We start from the raw sequence: 25,313 nt of genomic DNA, 5'->3' as shown, positions 1-25,313 counted from the left end.
GACAAAAGGGCCTTGCTGGCTAATTAGCATTCGACCTCCCCCATACAGCCTGACTTCCTCTCAGAAACCACAAAGAACTCACACAAGAACATGGTTGAATGTGAATGTTTATCAATGACTTATGTTTTTGGTGTCATTTGAAATGTCTCAAAGTGAGTGGTACAGATATCTCATATCCAGATAGATCAAATAAAAGGTAATAAGGTTTATAGAAGTTTAAAGAAAACTGGTAAAGCCATTTGAGGGTGGTTTTCCCCATCCCCCATATCACCTGGGCAAACAGTATAAAGGAAGGTGTGCTTGCTCTATCGGGTCTCTTCTTCTTGGCTGGACAGAAATGGGATAGGTGGTCTCTCTCTCTCTCTCTCTCTCTCTCTCTTTCCCTTTTTCTCTCTCTATCTCAGGTGCAAACTGGGTAAGATTATTTGGTGTAACCAATGTATAACCATGTACTAGATATTTGAATTGATTGTGGAATTGATCTCTGATATCTGAAATATTAAATTGTTCTAACTGATCTTGACATTGTTCCTTCAATGGTTAAAAGGAATAGTCAAACATTCACTCATGATTAATGATCCACAGATATCATTAAAACCTTTTCATTTATGGAGTCAGATGAAATAAACGAGAGAATACATAACTAAATGTATTGTAAATTTAACCAACCAATACTTTGCATGAGGAAAGGACAGTAACACGTGATACCTTCCCCGTGTATTGGCAAACCGGCAATTGGACCAATATAACGGGCCTTACAAAGTGGTGACCTCCGAGACGTGATCTCTAAACAGATAAAAACAGTTTCACGAGAAAACGTCCTTTCCAGCAAGTATTTGGGATTCTAAAATCAGCATGAGGTTTTGAAACATCTTCTCTTTCTTCCGCCGGTATGGTAAGTAAACCTTTTCTGCCCTTTATAGAAGTGTTGAAGAAATGTTTGCATTGTTTACTGGTCGGAATTAAAGCCCTGCTTTGTTTAGAAATGTGATGCGGCAGCCAGATGAAGATTGAAAAACCTTGTGTATTAGATTTTAAAGATCGCCTTGTTTTGCCTAAGCAACAAGAAACGAAACCTAAAGTGAGAATAACATCTCCCAAATAATTAATAACTCGATGAAGAGCTGAAAAAGTAAAGCCTAAAAAGTTTTAAAATCAGAAGCATGTTTTCTGGCCATTGTTGTGTTGGCTTTGTTTAAACACTAGCAACACTTGATGACAATGAGCAAACAACAGAAAGACAAATCTAAGTTTGTAAACGATCGGAAAACACGTGATTTTATAAATAAAAAGGCAGATCAATGCATTGTTTATGAAGGGAAAATTTTGGGAAAACAGGATGATATGATTTACAGGCTAAAAAAACTCAAATATCAAGGCTAATGCTAAATGCTATTGTCCATGTTGCTTTCAAAACGCTCAAGGCTATGCTAAATGCTAAAGCCATGCTGCGTCAAAGGCTAATGCTAAATGCTAAAGCCATGCTAACCCTTGTTTTGTCTCACTGGCTGACTGGTAGGCCCAAAAGCCACATTGAAAACATTAGTATCCTATACTAAACCTAAACTAATCTTGACAAACTCTATATTGCATTTAAAAGCTTAAACTTTAACACCGATGGAATTAAATTAAGTAATTCAATTTAATTTGCTGTGAAATCATGTGTACTGATCATGTCCTGTTTACATTATGGGCTGAAAAGGTTGAGCCTACACTGTACAAACTCAGTAGAAAAGGTCTTAACATGGATGCTATTGAGAATGAAATTTTCACTTGGTGGAGAACAGTGGGCAGTAAACAGAAGAAATCAAAACATTGTGAAATAATTGAGGCTTTAAACTTCATAAGTTATAAACGGCTAAATGAGTCAACAAAATTTCTATCTTCGCTTATGGATTCTAAATGTGAAGAAGTGCATTCTAAAAATGCAGAGGCACAAAAGTCTGAGGAAAAGATTCAAGATCTTCAAACACAGCTAGAGAAATTACTGGCTGAGCTGTTAGCCCTGACTAAAAAGTGTAAAAATCACAAAGACACCATTGCAGATCTTAAGGATAAGCTAAATGCTAAAAGCAAGTCTCCCAACAAGCTTAACAGCGATTGGGCTAAAAATGCACACTTCTTAGATGAGGCAGCCTGCTCTAATAATCTTGTATCTTTTCAGACAGATGAAGCACGTGACAAAGTTATGAAAAGAGTGCCTGTTTCAGCCATTAAGGTGATACAGCACCCAAACGGCACAGAGTCAACCATTCGGCGTCCTTTAACAGTAACTGAATGTAGCTTGTTTAAAGCAGAGATCGGACCATTCCCTTTGAAAGGGCCATTCGAACCATGGTGGAGACGCATTGTTAGTCTAAAACATGCATTTCAACTCGAACCAAAAGATATTTGGCAAATTGTTATCAGCTCAATTCCAGATGTTCTGATCTATAAGATACCACAGGTTTTGATGACAGGCACCATTGTGCAGTCAATGCATCAAAATGAGCCTGAGAGCGAAATCTTGAATAGACTAAAACAATGCCTTCGCGAGCTGCGTGGTTGTAGTGCTGTTGGATGGGAATTGATTCTCAATCGGAAACAGAGTACTGAAGAATCGTTTGAGACATATGCAGAAAATATGTTTGAACTTTTTGAGGAGTATTCTGGAATTGAAGGTGTTAACCACAACAATGTAATTCTCCTTGAATTCCTACTTACAAATGCAGGGCCGCGTGTACAGCAATCACTCATGTGTGGTGCTTCTCCAGCACAAAATACATTCGAAGGTATTGTTAACTGGGCAACAAGAATTGAGTCACGGAAACAAATGCATGGTGAGGTAGCTGTGTTAGAATGTCATGAAGATCCTCCATCTGCAGGAGAATTCAAAAAGCCACACTGTGGCAAACTGAACAGATTCTGTAATTCCTGTCACAAAACAGGCCATACAGAGGAAAAGTGTTGGTCACTGGGCAGAGGCAGACCTCCACCGTATTTCATAAAACGCAGACAATCACAATCTAATGACACAAACCAGCACTCTGCAAGTAAGCAAAGCTCAAATGCTTCTAAAACTCTTACTGACCTAACAACTTTGGACGCTCAAGGCCTTCAGCTATTAGTGTCATTTGCTAGTCGGGTAGCAGCCCAATAGCAAATGGCTTAATAGTTTAACATCTAAATTCATTGAACCCGTCTGCATTTTCAAAATTCAAATTGTGCTTAACACATTGTGCACATAGAACACAATTTGGTTGTTTGTGCTACAAAATGCACATAGGCTAATTTAAAGTTTATTCTTTGAACACAGGATTACTTTACTGTAAGTGTATTTGAAACACTTAGGCAAAGGTGATATAGATGTTGTATTCTATTGCTTTGCTGTGAGTGTATTTGGAACACTTAGGTAAAAGGTTGTAGATGTTGTATTCAGGCCATGTGTCACGCTGGTTGATTAACCTAGCTTGGACGCTTCCGATTACTTCTGTTCTAATTTAATAGTTTTTGGAAAACGGTTGAATTAAGTTCCTGAAGGGCATCCAAGGGGGCTATTGTATATCTTTGATTGTTGCGCGTGTACGGCAAAATCTCTAGATATTTAGCCAACTGCCTCAGCTTCTGATCTTCGGGACTGACCACTTGTGTCGTGCATCCTTGGGAAGGACTGCAAAGCGATATAGTTTTCCTTGTCTATAAACGGAAAAATATAAAGTAAGAGTAAATAGAAGAATCAAACGTTATAATGGCCATTTAAAAAGACTAAATGAGAAGAAAACGTATTTGAAACCTAGAGAGATTTGACCATGCGTTAAGTTGTTCCAGAGACTCTTCAGAGACTGAAAACAATAGAATTTGACTTGTATTGTTAAAGAATATAATTATATTATAACCTGAATTATAATAAACATTATATTACACTCGCCGAGCAGGACAATAATTGGAGAAGTGTGACTTTCGTCATTAAAATTGAATTTCTGAAACAGAATTTCATTTGTGTGCTACCCAGTGCCAAAAAGGGGCGGGGTATGCCTTTATTTTTCACCATTAGAAAACATGGCTAGAATTGTGTGGCACAGGTAATAGCAAACCAAATTGTGCAACAACTAACATGTAATCTAATCAGAGAAGTAAATTTACGAGGAGGGTGTGAAATGCTAAACAGCAGACAGAAGTACCACATTTTTTTGCAGGTCAAAAATATCTGCACAAATTAAAATGTGTGAATGCATTGCACATGCAGCAGACTGAAGGCTGAACTGGAAAAGCAGCTTCAGGTGTCACAACACACTGAGACAACAGCAACAATTCAGACTTGGTCAATGAAACTCGGTTTCATGTGACATCTGGAATTAAAATTGCAACTGACATGATAATGGAACAAGTAAAAGAATTCCACACGTCTGAATTTAATGCTTTTGAAATATTGGAATTATCTGTCTTTGGTTCGCTCTCCTCTGTTTTATGTCTCAGGTTTACTTCTGCAAATTCCTCGAAGGACGGACGCCAGGATGGGCCGGACCCCACCTGGATCAAATCCAGGACAGCGGAATTGTTAGAACATAACCTCGGGAGATGGGTGAAAAGACATTACAAAAGGCCTTTTCACACGTCACACTATTACATTACTGCATAAATATGGCCTCCCAGTTTAGAACTGGAACTAAATTTGCAACACAATTGTTAACTCCATGATTGTTGGTGGGAGTTGAAAAATCAGAGGGCCCCTGATTTCTCAACATACCTACTAATAACAGAAACATAATTAAAAAGGATAAATCTGAAGTGTGACCGCTTCAATCAATTACAAAATTTACAATTCAACTCTGTCATCGACTGTGACTTAGCCAGATCAATACACACACACACTCTCTGTCACACACACACACACACACACACACACACACACACACACACACACACACACACACACACACACTGTCTCACAGACAAAAACACACACAAAACCATTGATCCTATACCATTTCTTTGATTATTTGGTTTACACCGACCTCTTGCTGAATTTTTTTAACTTATTTTGATTTCTGCATTTAAACTTATTTTGATTTTAATCCCTGAAACTTATTTTGATTTTCTTTGCGTAATTCAGAAAAACAGTTCTGAAACTTATTTTGATCCACGAAACTTGCATTTAAACTTTGCATTTAAACTTATTTTGATTTCAATACCTTATTTTGATTTTCTTTGAGTAATTCAGAAAAACATTTCTGAAACTTATTTTGATTTAATTTCTGAAACTTATTTTGTTTTCTGCATATTTGTATATTGTCCAATTTACTTGCAACAATGTTTTTGGACATCAATTCAATTGAATCTCTATGTTTGGTTACACCAAAATTTAGCTGACACTCTTTATGAAATGTTGTTTTAACCCAGCACTGGTTGTTTTGTTAGAATGTCATTTATTTAAATGTTTCTAGAAACAGGGTAAGAGCTTGTAGGATCTTCCTTTGCCCTTCCTTGACCCTCTATAGAAGTACTATTGGTGTGGTAATTAAAATCAGGTAATTAATGAGACCAAATGTACCACTCACATTTGCTGACATGAACATGGTATTTTACATTGAACATGACATGATTTTGCTTTATTGCACTATGCGTTCCTATGCATTTCCTTACGACTGTAAGTTCATATGTGCTCAATCGTGAAGCGGACATTTAAGATGCTTTTCAGGTGTCTCACACAAAGCAGTGTGGATCGAAGGAGAACCCCTTCATCCACTGAGATCTGCCCAGACCACCGTACCGCTGGAGGTGACAGGATTGGTCAAGAAGGGTCAGATCATCATCGTGGAGAAGGTGCCAGGGAAGCGGAAGTTTCTCCATGAAGGAATGACACGTTAACTGAACAAGTCACAAAAGGTCCAGATTGACTCTATGAACTTTGCTCACGTCACAGGATTACAGGAAGAGAACCTGAACGCATCCATCCCCCTGCTGGACTCAAGCTATACACCTGATGAGAACAGGTGTTCTGCAGGTGAACATAGCCCACTGAACTTCTACAGATGCCAACATTGCAAAGACAATTTTTGTGCTACATCTTCAAGGATTATAACAAACGTCTTACTGTGACCCCGTAAGTGTTCATCAGAATGTGACCCACGGGATCAAGGAGGGAACTGTAAGACTGAAAATACTGGTTGGGGCCTGGTCTATGAGACAAAAGGGCCTTGCTGGCTAATTAGCATTCGACCTCCCCCATACAGCCTGACTTCCTCTCAGAAACCACAAAGAACTCACACAAGAACATGGTTGAATGTGAATGTTTATCAATGACTTATGTTTTTGGTGTCATTTGAAATGTCTCAAAGTGAGTGGTACAGATATCTCATATCCAGATAGATCAAATAAAAGGTAATAAGGTTTATAGAAGTTTAAAGAAAACTGGTAAAGCCATTTGAGGGTGGTTTTCCCCATCCCCCATATCACCTGGGCAAACAGTATAAAGGAAGGTGTGCTTGCTCTATCGGGTCTCTTCTTCTTGGCTGGACAGAAATGGGATAGGTGGTCTCTCTCTCTCTCTCTCTCTCTCTCTCTTTCCCTTTTTCTCTCTCTATCTCAGGTGCAAACTGGGTAAGATTATTTGGTGTAACCAATGTATAACCATGTACTAGATATTTGAATTGATTGTGGAATTGATCTCTGATATCTGAAATATTAAATTGTTCTAACTGATCTTGACATTGTTCCTTCAATGGTTAAAAGGAATAGTCAAACATTCACTCATGATTAATGATCCACAGATATCATTAAAACCTTTTCATTTATGGAGTCAGATGAAATAAACGAGAGAATACATAACTAAATGTATTGTAAATTTAACCAACCAATACTTCGCATGAGGAAAGGACAGTAACACGTGATACCTTCCCCGTGTATTGGCAAACCGGCAATTGGACCAATATAACGGGCCTTACAATTTGTATTTCAAGTATATTTTTAATACATTTAATACTACGTCTTTTTCACCTGGGGATTTACTAAGGTTTGCGCTAGTCGATTAACTGGTATTTGCGCCATTATTTAATGCCCAAAAAAAGCATGTCTTAAACCAGACGCTAATTTGCGCTGCTCTTGGTTGATTATGTTGGTTATTATAGAAATGATCCGTCTGTGTTCTTTCATTTGCGTGTCATCAGTAAATCACAAGCTGAACTTTCCACTCTCTTCAGCGCTTTTTTGGAATTGCGCTCTCTCACGCTAACTTGACTGGCCCACACAGAGCCCTGACTTCAACACCATCGAACACCTTTGGGATTAAATGGAATGAAGATTGCAATCCAGGCCTTCTCATCCAACATTAGTGCCTGACCTCACAAATGCTCGACTGGATGAATGGGCAAAATTCCCACAGAAACATTTCAAAATCTTGTGGAAATCCTGCCCAGAATAGTGGAAGCTGTTATAACTGCAAAGAGGACCAACTCCATATATGGCTTGGCCATTTACACCTCTTTCATCCCACTATACATGAATAATCCACCTATTATCTTGTCTTGTTAGAAAAAAAAAAAGAAGAAGAAAAAAAAACTATTATTGGGACCTTATGTGAATTCTTTAAAAAAAATTATATTATGGAATAGAATAGCTCCTGCAGCAGGTGGATTATAGCAACATGTAGAGTCATGCTACATCACACAATTTAAAAGATTAATACTACAATTTTACTTAAAGCTCACTTTAAAACACCATTGAGTATTTGTATCATATTCCAGTCACGTTTTAAAATGGTTTTAAGTCAAAAAAAGATGTTGAAATATGTTATATTTAGCATTTTATATTAATAGTCCAGTCATTTTAAGACAAAATGGAGGTCAACCTTGAACAAATTGCAACAGAAGCTAACTCAACTGATTTTGTATCCTCAATATGTCCTGAGTAAGGAAAAAAAAGTCCCGAAGAATCCCATTAGGGGAAAGTTTCGAAAAAGACCCAAATATAGCCTATTCATAAGCCTATTCATTCTTTTTCTTACGTGAATAGGGTAAAAAATGTAACCTTTAGATATCACCGTGAAAATTACTGAGTTGATTACTTGCATCAAGACAAACAAAAAATGTATTACAAGTTTTTTTAAATTGTTTGTTAACATGGACAAATGGTGCATAATCTAATTACGTAGGTGCTAATTTGCATAAATACCACAACAGATCTAAACATTGGGTCTAGCCAGGTGAAAATGTCTTGTTGACATATAACAGTAAAATACTTAATGTTAAGGTCTGAATGGAACCCATTTAGGCTACCCATGAGCATGAATACATAGAGGCAGGAAGAAGTACTTTAGAAACCAGCCTTTATTCATTTTTAAGAGATTGGGTTTGGGGCTGGGTCCGTGGGACTGTTTCTGGGGGACGAGTCTGAGGGAAGAACAGGAGACAATGGTAAGGAGAATGCAGAAGACAAAAGGGTAAGTAAAATAAAAAGTGAATCTCCAGAAACAGTCCCACGGACCCAGCCCCAAACCCCATCTCTGCAATAATAATTAATAAAGGCTGGTTTAAAGTACTTCTTCCTGCCTCTATATTAATGTTCATGGGTAGCCTAAATGGGTTCCATTCAGACCTTAACATTAAGTATTTTACTGTTGTGTGTCAACAAGATTCAACAAGACATTTTCACCTGGCTAGACCCAATGTTTAGATCTGTTGTGGTATTTATGCAAATTAGCACATACATAATTAGATTATGCACTGTTTGTCCATGTTAACAAACAATTTAAAGAAACTTGTAATACAATTTTTGTTTGTCTTGATGTAAGTAATCAACTCAGTAATTTTCATGGTGATATCTAAAGGTTAACATGTTTACCCTATTCATGTAAGAAAAAGAATGAATAGGCGATATTTGGGTCTATGTCTTCTTCTTACTCAGGACATATTGATGATACAAAATCAGTTGAGTTTGCTTCTGTTGCAATTTGTTCAACCTTTTTTCATAAAATGACTGGACTATAAGCTAAAGGCTACACTTTGCCTAACATGCATACTGTAAACATTATTTATTCATATAAAAATACCCCAAATCGCACGAAAATCACACACAAACCATACTCGAAATCGTGCATTTATTAACTTCTTATTTCAGATGGAGAGATGTGTCTTTAGCTTTTACTCTGGGCTCAGAATGAGGAATTAAACAGGACAGCGTCATGCAGAAGGGCAGGATTATGAATCACGTGAGATGATTGACAGCTGTACAGCGAATGAGAGTGCTGAGATCATAACTGATACAAATCAGGAAGAGGAGAGACAGATCTCACTGTGTTCGCTGTTTGAGCTCTTCAGATCACATAATTCAGTGGAAAATTCTGTGACACGAAATATTTTAGAAACGTGATAATAAATCATTATTTCTCCAAATATGCGCACCATTGGACTAAGAGCCCTGGCGGATGCTGTATATTGCATGTATGTGAACACAAATAAACCAGAGACGTGAATGACTGCTTTATGAGTGATGATTTCTATTCAAAATAACGAACGTTACAGATTCATTATTTTGCACTCCTGGCATAAATTAAGAAATTAATGTCACTGCAAACCATGCAGTTTTATCATAAACAGTGGTCAAATATCGAAGCTGGAGTCTTACATCTTTCTAATGATGCTCAGTTTGTCCAGATCAAGTAAGAGTGTAATGTTTTAACCAGGGACGTGCACAGACGTTTTGAGGGGCAGGGGCTCAAGTGAAATAAAGGGCACTTCTCATAATTACGTTTTTTTTCTTCTTTTTTTAAACAAAAAAGTATATATATTAACGCAACTCTGACTTCCTTTTTAAAAAATTAATTTAAAAAGTTAATTAATTTTATCTTCCTCAAACTCATGCAATTGTTTCATTTTCAAAAGATGTCTACAAAATAATCAGTTCACACAGAAACCATGGTCGCCTTAGTATTCACTAGGTTTATAGAGCAGCAAAGGAAACCATTCCACAATGTGCATGTTTTGAAAACATTTTCTATGCTACTAGTTTCAAGTATATTTGAAAAGTTCAGATGCAAAAGCCTCTAAGTGCCATCTGAAATTTTCTTCTAAAATGAGCTTTTTTTTTTTTTCAAGCTCGTATATTTAAGTTCAGTAATTTAACTTAAATGACAATTAATAGGTAATTTTCATTGCCAGCAATGTGAAATAAGTGAACATAAACATACAAGCTTGATAAAAATGATCATTATAGAAGGAAATTTCAGATGGCACTTAGAGGCTTTTTCATCTGAACTCTTCATATTTAGAATAACCTAAATAACTGCCTCAAGCAGAGGGGCGTGTTTTACTAATAATTTGTTTATTTTTGCACAAGGCACTACATTGTTTTAATTATTTTGGTGTTATCAGAATACATAACACTTTAAAATTAAACTTACCAAAATAATTGAGTAAAAATTCAATAAAAGCCAATGTCACGTATGTATTTGTGGTTGTATGGAATACTATTTTATAAAGGTTTAGAGGAAATAAAAAAAAGTTAAATTAGTCATAAATAAAAAGTTAATTTATAAATGTTATTTTTAAAGTTTAATGTTAACTTATTTCTACTCAGTTTTATTTATTAATGTACCAGATGCAGTTACTCAGATTTACTACGTTCTTTAGAGTGTATCCTCCATCTGTTTGCATCTGTAGATTTCTTCTAAATTCACCCATTTAGATTTCTAAATTTCAGGGGGAAAGACTCTTGATGTAAGTCATTACTGGGGACGTTCTGTATGCAAATTAGGCGTCAAATAGTTAAAATGTGCACATTTGCATCTAATTGACAGGGCAATGCAGGTAAATAGGATAAACAAAATAACTAAAGCATATCACCTGGTGGTGATATATGCTTATTTTATTAACTTATTTTATTACATGGCTTGGTTGAATTCCAATGTAGAATGCGGTCTGTTATTTCTTGATAACAGACCGCTGTGCGGAGTATAAGAGTATAACAGACCGTTGCCATGAACAACAGAGCGTTGCTATGGACTCACAGGATTCTAACCGTAGAGACGGAGCGTACTATTTTCTTTAGCGGAAGGCCGGAAGCAATACAATCGGGTTTAACAATCGGGAGAGGGTGTGCTTCAGAACTCCTGACCTGATATTTAGATATACTATTCTTCAATAAATATATTTGTTTGACAGGGAAGCTGTGCGCAAACAGAAATATATGTTATTTTTCAAAAATAATAAAAAAAGCACCCCAGAAAAAAGGGCACTTTCTCTCCAGGAATAAAAAGGGCAGGTGCTCAAGCCCCCTTTGATGTCTACGTGCCTGGTTTTAACGAGTAATGAATGTTGAACAACAATAATCTGGGGCCGTCTGAGATCTTTGCCGGAAACCGAGGTTACATTAGTAACCGAGTATGTTCCCTTTCGAGAACGGTCACTTTGTATTGTGTAGCTAATACACAGTGGGGATGCAATGTAAAACGCCGCACAATTAGCAACTGGCTGCATACAACTGGAGCCTAGGGAGACCCCGAGGCTCACAGAAACAAGCCACAACAAACCCCAACATAGTGACAGTAACCAGACGTGAGTCGGGTTTCATGAATAAGGGGCTGGAGCATAAGAGCCAGGCTCGCTCCAAACATAAGTCCCAGGACAATTGTGCTTATGGACAGTAATAGGTAGACTGATAAGACCAGACATCGTCAGGTCTAATTATCATACTGAGAGGACTCGAGCCTGCAGGCAAGGAACCTCCATATTATAAAATCTCGCAAATGTGGACGGCGAGGACCACCTGGCCACCGCACATGTCTTGAATTGGTACACCACTAGACCAAGCTCACGAAGAGGCCATACCTCTCGTAGAATGGGCTCTAGTGCCTATGGGGCAAACCTGACCCACGGCCTCATATGCTAGAGAGATGGCGTCCACTATCCATCTAGTGCCTCTAAGCCTCTGCTTCGTGACCGGAGCCCCTAGGGTTGCCAACCGTTCCGTATAATACGGAATCGTTCCGTATTTGACACATAAAAGTCTTGTTCCGTATTGAACTGATACGGAACGCACTTTGTTCCGTATTTTTGAGAATACATTCAGTGCAAATCCATGACAGACAAATTATAGCTTCTAATATAGCCTATGTCAGACAGACTATGAACGAAGACATTTGTATGCTAAGAAAAAAAAAAAAACCTACGGTGCGGTAACAGATACTAATTTCTCCCCGTTTGTCTATGATCAGCGTAGCGTTAACATCTTGGAACATCATCAGAGAATCCCCTTTTAATTGGTCGTTTCAGTCATTGTGAGTCACGTATCGTAGCAACGATGACGACAAGTGACAACAGCGGGAAATGTAAAAATGATAGCCTTTATATTTCACATCTATGTGGTTCAGTCTTGTATACTGATTAGGCCTACTTTGCTATTCTATAAATATATAGGCCTAATAAGTTGTATTATAATATGCTATAATGTATAAAATATATTTATATAAATGTATCAATTAGTTTCCACAATATTCACCAGAAGTCATCATTTCAGGGGTTATTTTTCAAAATTTTCTTCCGTGGGGGCCAGGCACGGCGTTAGTTTTCGGCGCACCCAAAACTAAAAAAAAAAAAAAAAAAAAAAAACTTAATCTAATTTTGTCAAGAATTATAAAAAATCGTCAATAAGCTCATAATTTGTACTAAAATAGTCTAAATGTTTAGTTTTAAAAAAGCTGGCTATGTCTATTTTGATGTTTCTGCGCAAGTTCAGCAGACAGTGGTTCGGGTTCGATCAGAGCTCGAGAGTGGAGAGCACATTTCTGAATATTCCGCTCCGCTCAGTCATTCCGCAGGGTCGCTCGCTCAACCCAGAATGGCCTGCTGGATCGAAAATATGTGGAGGGCTGCCTCCAACTAATTTTTTTTTTTCTAGTCGACTAGTAGTTCATTTAAGCCATTTGTGGACAAATCGCCCCTTTATATTAATTTAATTACTTAAATAGGCTGGTACAGGATAATAAGCGTTATGACCGCACGCAAAAAGCTTGCCACAAAGAACCGGTTAAAGTAATGATTATGAATGTGTCTAAATTAGCAAGGAGACATTTATTTGTTTAGTAATAAACTGGTGTTTTCTGTGTCGCTGCAGAGAGAAATGCACATTTCATATGGATAATCAGAGAGTAGCTCTAATTTATTTTGGTTTGAATATTTTCGTTTAAAAGTAGACATTTCAAGCTTTCTGTAATAGATAGCCTATATTTCTCAAATCTGTGAGGCACAAGCTGAGTTTCGGCGCCCTCCAGTTCGCGTGCAATGCAAGGTGTGCTGCTTGGCGCCTTATTACATTGCCTGCTATATATTTGCTTCTTATTTAATAAATACGGGCAATTTGTTGATAAAACATTGATCAAAATTAAGATACAATTTATACAAAACGAAAATCTTTTAAAAAGAGTTTTCTACAAAACAAAACTTAATGAAGTCGTCAAAATCATGTTTTACCAAAAACAGCGCCGTTGCTAGGAGGGCGCTAGCGCCTCTGCCTTTCAGCGCCTTTGCCTCGCGAGTGGATGATAGCCCTGAAGACGCCTAGCAATGGTATACCTTTAGTGGTAGTATACCTTCAGTTAAGTTATACCTACCTTAAGAGTCTTCGAAGTGCGCTAAGAGACAACGTTATCGGAAACGCAGCCCAGGTATGATGCGTAATGGAGATTCCAAAGCGCTCTTCTTTGGTCAGAACCATAGAGAGCGATCGTGGATATAGGTCGTCCTATGCACCGAAACTTTTAACAATTCAACAAAAATTTTAAAGAGCATCAAGCTATTAAAATCTATATTATGTATACGCACAGATAATATAACAGTAGGCTTTATTAGTCAATATTTTTTATTAGGTTAAACAGTGATTGGATAACGTTTTTAATTTAACGTTTTTAATTTAAGGCCCACCCACTATTGGTCTGGCCCATCCAAACCTGAAATCCTGGCGCCGTGCCAGGTGGTGGTGGTGGTGGTGGTTCACCCAACCCAACCCGCTGTTATTTGGGTCGCTGTTAAAACAGTGTTTGTTTGTATAGGCGCGTGCAGTGCAACGGGCCCATTGACTACAATGTAAAAATCTCCAGCCGCCTGAACTGAACAGGGAGCTGCGCAATTTAAATGAGCTCTTTTCGAGGGCGGTCCGGCTAGAGCGAGACTCGGACCCCCTCTCTTTCCTCCTGTGGCTAGGAGGGCTTCGGCGGCTCGGGGTCCAACACAACGGGTCTTGGAGGTGAGGCAGCGGGTAGCGCTTAGCTGATCTTGAGCGATAATGGGTATCAGCCACAGGGTGGGCTGAGAGACCCGAGGTGCTGGTTTCGCTGGCTGAGGAGGCAGCGTGCTCTTGTGGCATCTTGAGGCAGAGCTGGAGCGCTTAGCCAGGAAGTGCTTCATAGCTTGTGAAGATTTCTGTGCCTTGGTGAATCTCTCGGAAAACCCCTTCACAGCTGGGACAAAGAGACCGGTGCTGTAAATAGGCGAATCGAGGAAAGCCGTTTTATCCGCTTCATTGATGTACGTAAGGTTCAGCCACAGATGGTGCTCGAGCACGACGAGGTTAGCCATACCTCTGCCGATCGCTTGGGCAGTGGCCTTTGTAGCGCTGTGCGCTAGGTCTGTGGCGCTGCGCAGGTCACGGAACGCCTGAGGGTTCGGGCCAGACTCGTCCATTGCCTGGAGAAGCTTGGCCTGAAACACCTGCAACACCGCCATGGTGTGTAAAGCCGATGCAGCCTGACCAGAAGCAGAGAAGGTACATCCAGCGAGGGCTGAAGTGTTTCGGCAAGGCTTTGAAGGGTGAACCGCTCTGGATCTCCAGCCAACAGCAACAGCATGGGCGGGCATAGATGGGCGGCGACTGCTTCTTCGAGTGGAGGCAGCTTCTCTTAACCTGGCAGAGACCATCCATCCAGCCGACTTCTAGGTGGCTCCTCAGGAGAGGCCTATTCGAGACCGAGGTCTGAAATGGCCACAGCGAGGATACGCAGCATTTCAGCGTCCAAATTAGTCCGGTAGCAGCAGCGCTAGCACCAGACTGAGAGAGGGCGGGGTCAACCGAGCCCAACCACTCTTCCTCAGACACAGCAATGGAGAGGCTGTCGTTGCGTTCTTCGTCCGATCTGCCGAAGGAGACGAGACCTGCCGCATGAAGAGAGGGGCGTTGGTCTGCCTGAGTGAACAGGACCGGCGAAGAAGACTGCGATGGAGAAAGTGAGGCACGCGGGGACGTGGCCGCCGTGGGCTCGCTTAATTCCATGTGCTCAGGCTGCCGTTGGCTGCCGTGCCTCTTCTTCTGCGGCTGAAGTAGTGCCGGAAAGGGAAGTGCAGGAGGAGCGGTGTCGCCGTCTCGAAAGAGAGCTAGCCGTGTCCACAGCGCTGAGATGGGCAGGCTCTCGCAGTGAGAGCAGCCTGCGGCAGAGAGTGCAGCTTCAGAGTGGGCGGGTCCCAGGCACGTGGCGCACTCCGAGTGCCCATCTTCCTCGTGTAGGCGTGCTCTATGGAAGTAAAATAATGTCAAATGTTTTTGAAACAAAAAGCCTGTTGAATTGCACTACTTGAAAAAAAATAGGCATTGCATTAACCATGCTTGCATTTTAATGCATTGTATTTTTAGGGCTTGCATTTTTATGGGCTGAAATTCAACATGGTTGTATATTTAAGCTGTGAATATTTCAATTAAAAACATTTCAAACACATTTCCATTATTAAAAATTCAATAATCCATATTCACCTTTCATATTTCACTTCCAAAATATTCAAACTGTTTAAAAATACAATCTATAATATTCAACAGGCAATTTTCGGTCCGTTTTATTTCGCTTTGCAAATTCGCTTCCACAAATTCAGTGGTTCAAATTCGACAGTAAATTCAACGGAACTGCAGGAAAAGCAATAGATTACCGAGCATACTCTCCATCTGCTGTTAGTCGATCTCCCCAGCAGGAGGTGCAAAAGCGCATGTTGTTGACAAAGACCAGCAACAGTTAGAGCAAGCCATTCATTCATAAAACTCATTTAACACCAATGCAAGTGTATTTGTGATTATTATGACGGCGGTTTTATGTTAAATTTAGTGTCTTCATGGTTACTTTTCCTGTGTAGCCTACATGCATCTTTCTCTACCGTGAACAAGATTATAATGTTATTCCCCGATGCGGATATACAGATCCAATGTTACATTTTTGAGGTTGACATATATTTCTCTTGGTTGTTTATAGTTGCCTTAACTTTATATTGTGGCGATGTGCTGCATGCAGGCTATTAGGGTTTCCCTCAATACTTCAGGATTCCCCTGCTGGACATATACAACGCTTAACGTGGCTTAATGGACTACAGTGATGTAAAAGACCAAACTCGCAGGCAAGCAGATGGACTCAGAATAACGCGCAAAGTTTAATGCTAAACGTTTCCCAGTGATAGACTGGCATAAAGATGGTTTGACGTTGGACATTCGCACATTTAGGGACCGTCTCTAAAGTGTACACGACTTTGGTATACACGTTTCTAACTTCAATAGCATTTGAATAGAACGACTTACAGTCATAAAAACAACTGTAAAGTGTTCATGTAGGTGTCAGGCAAAATGCGCACCCTTTGGATTTTTGACATTTGGGTCATTCCTGGTATGCGGTGACATTTTGGCTTCATAAGTGTTGGAAAAAAAAGTACATGATTTTCATGTTTTTAGCATTCTACCAAAATAGTGGCATGTTTAACTATAAGGAATACATATTGGTCAAGCTCAGGGAAAATAATAATTATGGGTAGATTGTTCAGACACTGTCCATGGAAATATTCCACCCTGTTAGGGACATATACATAGTTATCACAACATGTTAATAATGTAAATGTTAAACAATAATGAACTTTTCTTGGGTAGTATGTCCCTTATGCCATCTTATAATTTTTTTTTCTTCTTGAAACAAGCAAAACAATTTTTGATGAATAGTATATGTCTTGTTTATTAAAAACAGGTACTTTTTGTGCCCATTTTTGCAAATAGTATGGTAAATAATAATAAAAAAATTTGACTCAAAAACATATATTATGCTGTTCGTGCTCCTCGCCTCACAAAATAAGACAGAAGTACACCAAACATTTAACAATGCTGTCAAATTATTATTTAAAATGACTTGTCTAACAGGGTGGAAAGCAGCATAACAGGGTGGAACGGAATATAACAGGGTGGAACACCAGTGTTAAAAGGTTCAGTGGATGAGCTTTTTGTCATTGTCCTGCATGGTTTGCCATCAGTAATGTTTGGAACTGCACCTATATAATACTGTTTCAAAACAATAAAATAAAATTAAAATCCAAATTTCCTTTGGGGGAGGGACACAAAAAATAACTATGTGGTTCCTTATCACAATCAATCATGGTGGCAAAACAATTCTCTCTTCAGATGGCTAGAGAAATATTTACAAATTAGAGAAGACAGACATAATAAATTACATTTTTATTTATTTATGTCTGATTAAAAATAAAGATACTATAATTAATTTGAATTAACTAGATTAACAAACATATACAAAATTCTATTAGAATTTCCACCCTGTTAGTTTCACATTCCACCCTGTTAGGTTTATAGACCTAACAGGGTGGAATCTAACAGGGTGGAAAATTCTGAGCTAAGTTAGTCATAGCTCTTTGAGTGATTAACATTTAGCTAGGTAACCTTCTACAGATGAACAGAACGTTTATAACTATATCAGATTTGTTTTTAATTTTTTTTGATAGGACAAACATTCACGGTAACATAGCCTAACAGGGTGGAACTTTAAGGGTGGGACAAGCAGGATAACATTTCAAAAACTAAAAATAAAGTTAGGAGTGAGAGTTGAAGCTTTCCTCAGTTTGTACAGTTGAATTCCAGCGGGAAAAATAAATGATGTCACTTCTTGAAAATGGTCTCAATGAAATTGCAGTCAGATTTGGAAGGCAGAAAAGTACATACTAACAGGGTGGAAGATGACTTCAGGGACGCAGTAATTGAAGAAAATTTAAAGAAAAAGACTTAAATTTTCACATGATTTATATGTATGATTAGAGGCAGTTTAGCCTAGTCAATAACATAATTTAAAAATATTTTGAGGTTTTTGCCATTTCATGGTTTATATTTCTTGCAGAAGTTGATTACTGTGCACTGAGGACATGATAAAATTGAATGCATACATCAATTAAAATTGTGTAAAATACAAAATAGTATTTTTAATGTCTATTATCTCTGTTTAAATGGTAAAGAATATTTAAATCTACAATTTAAGCAATTTATTATAAATATGTGACTCATTTTAGAGAAAATATGAGTAAATAAATCATTGGGACAGGAAAGTCACCGCATACCAGGAATGACCTATTTATTCAAATAAATTAAAGTTTGCTATTGAAGTTAGAAACGTGTATGTCAATGTTGTATGCAACTTTTGAGACGGTCCCTAAATGTGCGAATGTCCAATGTCAAGCCAATTTTACATTAGGCTATTTAGTCATTTATTTAGCAGACGCTTTTATCCAAAGCGATTTACAGTTAAACTAACAATAGGAGGACAACAATATGCAAGTGCTATGACTCTTCCCAGTTTAAGCTAATACACGTAGGCATATAGTCTACTATACTATACATATACATATATATATATATATATATATATATATATATATATATATATATATATATAGTTCATATTCTTAGTCCATCTAGCCTATATAGTAGCCTACAGCCTACATCCCCAATAAGGTGCGAGTTTGGACTTTTATATCACTGTATTAGTCCATAAGCTACGTTAAGCGTTTTGTCCCGACGGAAGGGGAATTCTTGAGTATGAGGTATTGAGGGAAACCGATAAATAATCCTGTTCATGGTAGAGAAAGCTGATAACATGTAGGCTACACAGGGAAAGTAACAATGAAGTTATTGAATGAAACATAAACACAGCTTTTGTGTCTTTATCATCTTTTCCGCATATATACTGACACATAATCATTTTCATTTTATGAATGAATGGCTTGCTCTAACTGTTGCTGGTCTTCGTCAACAACACGCGCTTTTGCACCACCTACTGGTGAGGTTGACTAACAGCAGATGGAGAGTATGCTCGGCAATCTATTGCTTTTCCTGCAGTTCCTGTATGGAGCTCATAATATGACAAAACGATTTGAATTTGAATTGTGTAAATTTGAATTATTTGCAAGTGTAATCTAACAAAATTGAATTTTAGGTGGTAGTTTAAATAGTTCTGAATTTGATTTTTTTTAAACGAATATTGAACATTTGAAATTTAACAAATTGAAATGTTTTTATGGCTGAAGTTTATAGACATGTATTTTCAAACAGCTAGTTTTTTTGTTCTGAATTCGTATACTGCAAATATTCAGTTAAAAAAATACAGATTCAAGTTTTCAAGATGAAGAAATTCGGAACTTCAAATTCAGTTTTCTAAAATTCAAGTTCAAAAATTCAAGTTCCAAAATTCAAGTTCAAAAATTCAGATCTTACAGAAAGTAGGTCACAGGTCATCCACAGGGAAGAGTAAAGGATCTCAGATAAGTCGAACAGAGCATTTGCACTGCAGTGGTTTTCTGCGCAAACGCGATGGTGGTTCAAGAGAATCCGTGTATCTTTCGTTCAGTCGTTTTTTATTTAATATTAAGAGTAGAAAAATGAGAAAACAGCTTGAGTATTAGATTTCTAATATTCTAGTAATAATAGACCGCTGCAGCAGTTGCACGGAGCTTACCGCGTGTATTGCAACTATAGGCTACATTTAATTTTCTCATCAAACATCTAGACTAACGAATGGCTCGGTACAACAGAAGAGCTTAGAAAGGGCTTTTTCTCTGTGTAGACCAGCAGTTGGTCTGAATTTGCTATAACCTATAGCCTATTTTCCGGACTGTATATAGGCTAAGTCACGTTTTATCATGAAACACGCTGTGATTTATTCCAAAGTGACTCAGGCATATATAATGCAACGTTATAACGTTAAACAATCTAAATGTTGACTTTCAAAAGTAGGCGCGCCAAGAAGGCTATTCTCTGTATTTTGGTTCATTTTTGGTGTGCGCCAGAAAGATCTAAAGAGACTGAGACGCGCTAAAGCAGCTCATCATGTTGTTTTATTTATTTTTCAATGACATGATATTTTGTAGTCATTTTGAATGTACACAAATAAAAATATACATTTTACTGTTTCGAATGATGTCATATTATCTGTATGACTATAAATAACAGCAGTGGAACAAATCCAAGAGATGGCGCTCGCGCATCGCGCTCTCACACAACATAGTATCAGTTCTGGTGTTGCTTCATATCGCAGACTGCTCATTATCAAAATGAAACACAGTCAACCAAACATATAAAAAGTTATTCTGCCTAATTTAATTGGTCTGTTGTACAATATAAAGGGCAAGCTGTGCCGCACACAGTCCTACTTGTTATTCCAAACATTTACCTTGCTGTGAAGACGCTGATTTAGCCTATATGCCTACGTGTATTTTGGGACTCGACTGAAGTATGACGCCTTTTTATTTGTATTATAATATAATATATTAAAATACAAAATCTTCTGAGTTTTATGATGTAGGCTTTGTGTGTTAAAATGTATTATAATTTACATCTCAAAAGGATGCGCTTTGTGCATTCTCTGACATTATATTTATTTATTTAATTAATATTGAGTATCAATTGATGTTAAACAAAACGGTGTGTTATTTTCTCTGGCAACTAAACTTCCAAAAAAAATTTTTTTTTTTTTTTTTTGCCCAAATGGTCTCCACTCTATGCATTTTGTAATAATAGGCTACAGCAAAAAATTTTAACTGACCGTATTTGCCAGAATATAAGTCGCATGCACATGAGTGCAAGTCACACCGGATCATGTTGAGAGAGAAACGCGTCATAAAAAAAAAAAAATAATTTTTTATATTAGCCTATTCAGCAATAGTGTAAAAGACCTGTAAATAAAATACAACATTTACATGATAAACACTGTTAACATGTAGGCTATGTGTTGCCTATTTTACTTTCCCTGTATGACAAATGAATGCAGAAAACAACAAGAATGAAAAATAAGTAGCCGTATAATAAAATAATATAGGCTATAGACTATAAAAATAGCCTATACTGTGCCCTTTATTACAAACAACATTTAGCCTATTTTAAACGCCAAGCCTAAACAAATTTATTTAAATCGAAACGGTCACGCATCTCTCATTCAGTCAAAAGTTTTCATATTTGCAATGTAACATGTGGATGCTAACTATTAATATAAAGAAGGCGTCATACTTCAGTCAAGTCCAGGCTAAATCAGCGTCTTCACAGCAAGGTAAATGTTTGGAATAACAAGTAGGACTGTGTGCGGCACAGCTTGCCCTTTATATTGTACAACAGACCAATTAAATTAGGCAGAATAACTTTTTATATGTTTGGTTGATTGTGTTTCATTTTGATAATGAGCAGTCTGCGATATGAAGCAACGCCAGAACTTATGTTGTGTGAGAGCGCGATGCGCGAGCGCCAACTCTTGGATTTGTTCCACTGCTGTTATTTAGTCATACAGATAATATGACAAAATTCGAAACAGTAAAATGTATATTTTTATTTGTGTACATTCAAAATGACTACAAAATATCATGTCATTGAAAAATAAATAAAACAACATGATGAGCTGCTTTAGCGCGTCTCGATCTCTTTAGATCTTTCTGGCGCTCACCAAAAATGAACCAAAATACAGAGAATAGCCTTCTTGGCGCGCCTACTTTTGAAAGTCAACATTTAGATTATTTAACGTGTTTCATGATAAAACGTGACTTAGCCTATACAGTCCGGAAAATAGGCTATAGGTTATAGCAAATTCAGACCAACTGCTGGTCTACACAGAGAAAAAGCCCTTTCTAAGCTCTTCTGTTGTACCGAGCCATTCGTTAGTCTAGATCAGTGGTTCCCAAACCTGTCCTGAAGGACCCCCAACACTGCACGTTTTCTTTGTCTCCCTAATTAAACACACCTGATTCAACTCATCAGCTCATTAACCCATGTGATAATGAGCTGATGAGTTGAATCAGGTGTGTTTGATTAGGGAGACAAAGAAAACGTGCAGTGTTGGGGGTCCTTCAGGACAGGTTTGGGAACCACTGGTCTAGATGTTTGATGAGAAAATTAAATGTAGCCTATATTTGCAATACACGCGGTAAGCTCCGTGCAACTGCTGCAGCGGACTATTATTACTAGAATATTAGAAATCTAATACTCAAGCTGTTTTCTCATTTTTCTACTCTTAATATTAAATAAAAAAACGACTGAACGAAAGATACACGGATTCTCTTGAACCACCATCGCGTTTGCGGCAGAAAACCACTGCAGTGCAAATGCTCTGTTCGACTTATCTGAGATCCTTTACTCTTCCCTGTGGATGACCTGTGACCTACTTTCTGTAAGATCTGAATTTTTGAACTTGAATTTTGGAACTTGAATTTTGGAACTTGAATTTTAGAAAACTGAATTTGAAGTTCCGAATTTCTTCATCTTGAAAACTTGAATCTGTATTTTTTTAACTGAATATTTGCAGTATACGAATTCAGAACAAAAAAACTAGCTGTTTGAAAATACATGAATTTTTCACACATTTTCATACAACCATGTTGAATTTCAGCCCATAAAAAATGCAAGCCCTAAAAATACAATGCATTAAAATGCAAGCATGGTTAATGCAATGCCTATTTTTTTTCAAGTAGTGCAATTCAACAGGCTTTTTATTTCAAAAACATTTGACATTATTTTACTTCCATAGTGCTCTGCACGAGGGGCGAGGCATTTGAAACAACGCTCGCTAAATTTGTTTATTTTAGAACTGAGTGTTGCAGCAGCGAACACAACAGTAGCAGTAAAAGGATATAGCGTTCTTTCTCGCTGGATGGCCTCAGGAGAGCATTGACAGAAGAGGAGCGGCTTCGAGGCGAGTTGAAGGCGCTGTCCGCTGTATGTAATGCTTGCTCTAGCTGTTCTGACTTGTTTCGACGCGAAGCTTCAGAGGAGGTCAGAGACGTGAAGAGTTGCTGAAGGAGAGAAAATCTGCTATATTGGCCAGAATGGGCTTCCTTTATAGTCTAAGGCCACGCCCATTTAGGTGCACTCTGACGTGTTGGACGCCAAATCATTGATTGGGTCGCTTGGCCATAGGTTGTGCAGTTGCCGCAGCACAGCCAATAGGCGAGCTAGACGCTCTGCTGTGTTCGCTGTGCAGCTGCACTGCGTTTTAAATTATTAGATTCAATATTTTTCGAGGAAAGGAGTTTCCCCACTGCGTATTAACTACGCAATACGAAGTGACCGTTCTCAAAAGGGAACACTATTTTGTCAAGTGGCTAACATAACATAATCAGATGCTGCTTTATTTTTAGTAACATGCAGCATTTTCTCCATCATACAATTTGTTTTAAAATTAATTGCATGCCATTTAGCAACACAAGCCATCCATCATTTATTAATGATATTCTAATATCGATCTAGCTTACTGCAGTGAGCAACAAGTGTTTCATAGCAGCCGCGGAGCGAACGCACAGAGTAACGTCATAACATAATTTTCAACATTCAAATGTAAATGATAAACAGTGCTGCGTTACCCCACACACGCTTGACCTGAAGAAGCATAAGCAGTGTAATATAATAAAAGTTCCGCTGCTCTCGAGCTGTGTCTCGTGCTCATCTCTCATTAGCAATCGCTCCAGCGGCCTCGTTCCACTCCCACAGCACTTGGGGATGCTCTTCTTCATACTACAGTAACGTTAACAATCTCATCCATGAATATTGTTTCTGGCCGAGTCTCATCGGATTCTTTTCCACCGGCTGTGAGGTGAAAACAACAACTCCCATGATTCCGCGGTCAATCTCTGCGTCATCAAGCTACGCCTTTGTTTTGAATAGGTGACCTCTAGTGGCAAAAAACTACATACTGTGCCTTTATGTATTTAAAATGCAATGACATTACAGTCCCTGCTGGTGTAATGGTCTGGTGTCCCAATACTTTTGTCCATATACTGTATCTTAACTATCAAATTGTAACTGCTTCCTACCAATAATGTCTTTTTCCCTTGTCAGTTTTTTTTCTTTTTTCTTTTCAGAACATGTAGCCTAAGTGTTCTGTTATAATTTATAATTTATACTTAATACACACAAACCAAAAATATTTAAAAAAGTTGGTAAAAAGTAATTTCAGATGCTTGTCATAGCCACTTAAAGCATGAATTGCATATTTAACTAATAAAAAGACTAACAACAAAAATGAGTCACATAAACACGTTATATATGCCCGTTGTTCCGTTTTACATGCAAACCAATAACCCGACACAGAAGCACGAAGCGGCACTGGCCAAATAAAACTATTACGTAATAATAACATTAGAGATTGCTCGGTGCGTGTACCACCACACTTTTTACATTGAAAGGTTAAAAATTAAGTAATAAAAAGTACGCGGATGAAGGATAACTGCGATCACAAAGTAAATGTACAACAGATTGGTGTAGCCTAATCTCTATATCAGAATCGGTTTACAGCTTTTCGTGTCATGCGTCTCTTTAAATGTCACATTTATAAATAAAGATGCTGACATTTGACACCAACAGACACGACTGTAACGCGTAACATGCAATGATTTTTAAACATGTTAATGCTGGTTACCTTATTCATTCCGTTGCCCATGATTCATTGGTCATACGACTGTTATAGTGGTTTTCATGCATTAAGACCTCAGACTTAACATTGCATTACAGAGAAACGACACGTCACTAAAACAAATATTTCGCTACTTTCAGTGGTATTAAAGCAAATTAAATTCAATGAGAATTTAAATGAAAACAATTGCTGTGACACGGCTTCCGGAATTGTCTTTTTTTTCCTAGTTCTTCCGGAATTCTGTCGAAATCAAAACATCAAATCTTTCGACGTCAGAGTGAATAACCCTTTCATGACTGTGACAACGTGACCGAACTTAACTAATTGGGCATAAAATGTCATGGTATCTCAATAGGACAGAACTTGTCTCACTCAGACTACACCAAAAGCGTGGCAGACAAGTGGTAAAAAAATAAAAAATAAAATAAAAACCTTAGACCGTTCATGCAGTGATTAATTATGGTCCTGGAGAATTTTTTTGTCTTCTATATTTTATCCAATTGATTTAGAATAGATATTCCGCTCATTAAGAGAGAACTCCATGAACAAAGCATTTTGGATAAATGAGATAATAAAAAATAAAATAAATAAAGTACTGTGGGTCAGGACCATGACTTAAAACCACTGTACTATAGCCATCTGCAGGTATAGATTTGAAATCTAT

At 37.9% G+C, this 25,313-nt stretch overlaps 1 protein-coding gene and 1 long non-coding RNA gene across 11 annotated transcripts in view; one reads left to right on the top strand and one right to left on the bottom strand.

Moving 5' to 3' along the window:
- The window catches only part of dusp22a (dual specificity phosphatase 22a), a 164,058-nt gene extending 139,135 nt beyond the window's left edge, over positions 1-24,923 (bottom strand). For 5 of the 10 annotated variants that reach the window (XM_084123524.1, XM_084123517.1, XM_084123515.1 and 2 more), the window contains exon 1: positions 24,656-24,911. Coding sequence is in view for 5 of the 10 variants with exons in the window: in XM_084123520.1 (XP_083979646.1) it covers positions 13,962-14,885 (924 nt within the window). In the remaining 5 variants the exon portion in view is untranslated. Of the gene's footprint in view, positions 1-12,526; positions 15,476-24,655 lie in introns of those variants that run through there. The other 5 variants (XM_084123521.1, XM_084123523.1, XM_084123522.1 and 2 more) reach the window with 2 other exon arrangements.
- LOC311089074 lies at positions 726-6,681 on the top strand. The gene is made up of 2 exons (XR_014607625.1): positions 726-895; positions 4,456-6,681. It is a non-coding gene; the product is annotated as an uncharacterized lncRNA (long non-coding RNA).
- Positions 24,924-25,313: the final 390 nt, after the last annotated feature.

Source organism: Abramis brama (assembly GCF_963993115.1).
Source record: "Abramis brama genome assembly, chromosome: 9".
In the NCBI taxonomy this organism is placed as follows: Eukaryota; Metazoa; Chordata; class Actinopteri; order Cypriniformes; family Leuciscidae; genus Abramis; species Abramis brama.
This window is presented reverse-complemented; position numbering and strand designations above follow the sequence as displayed.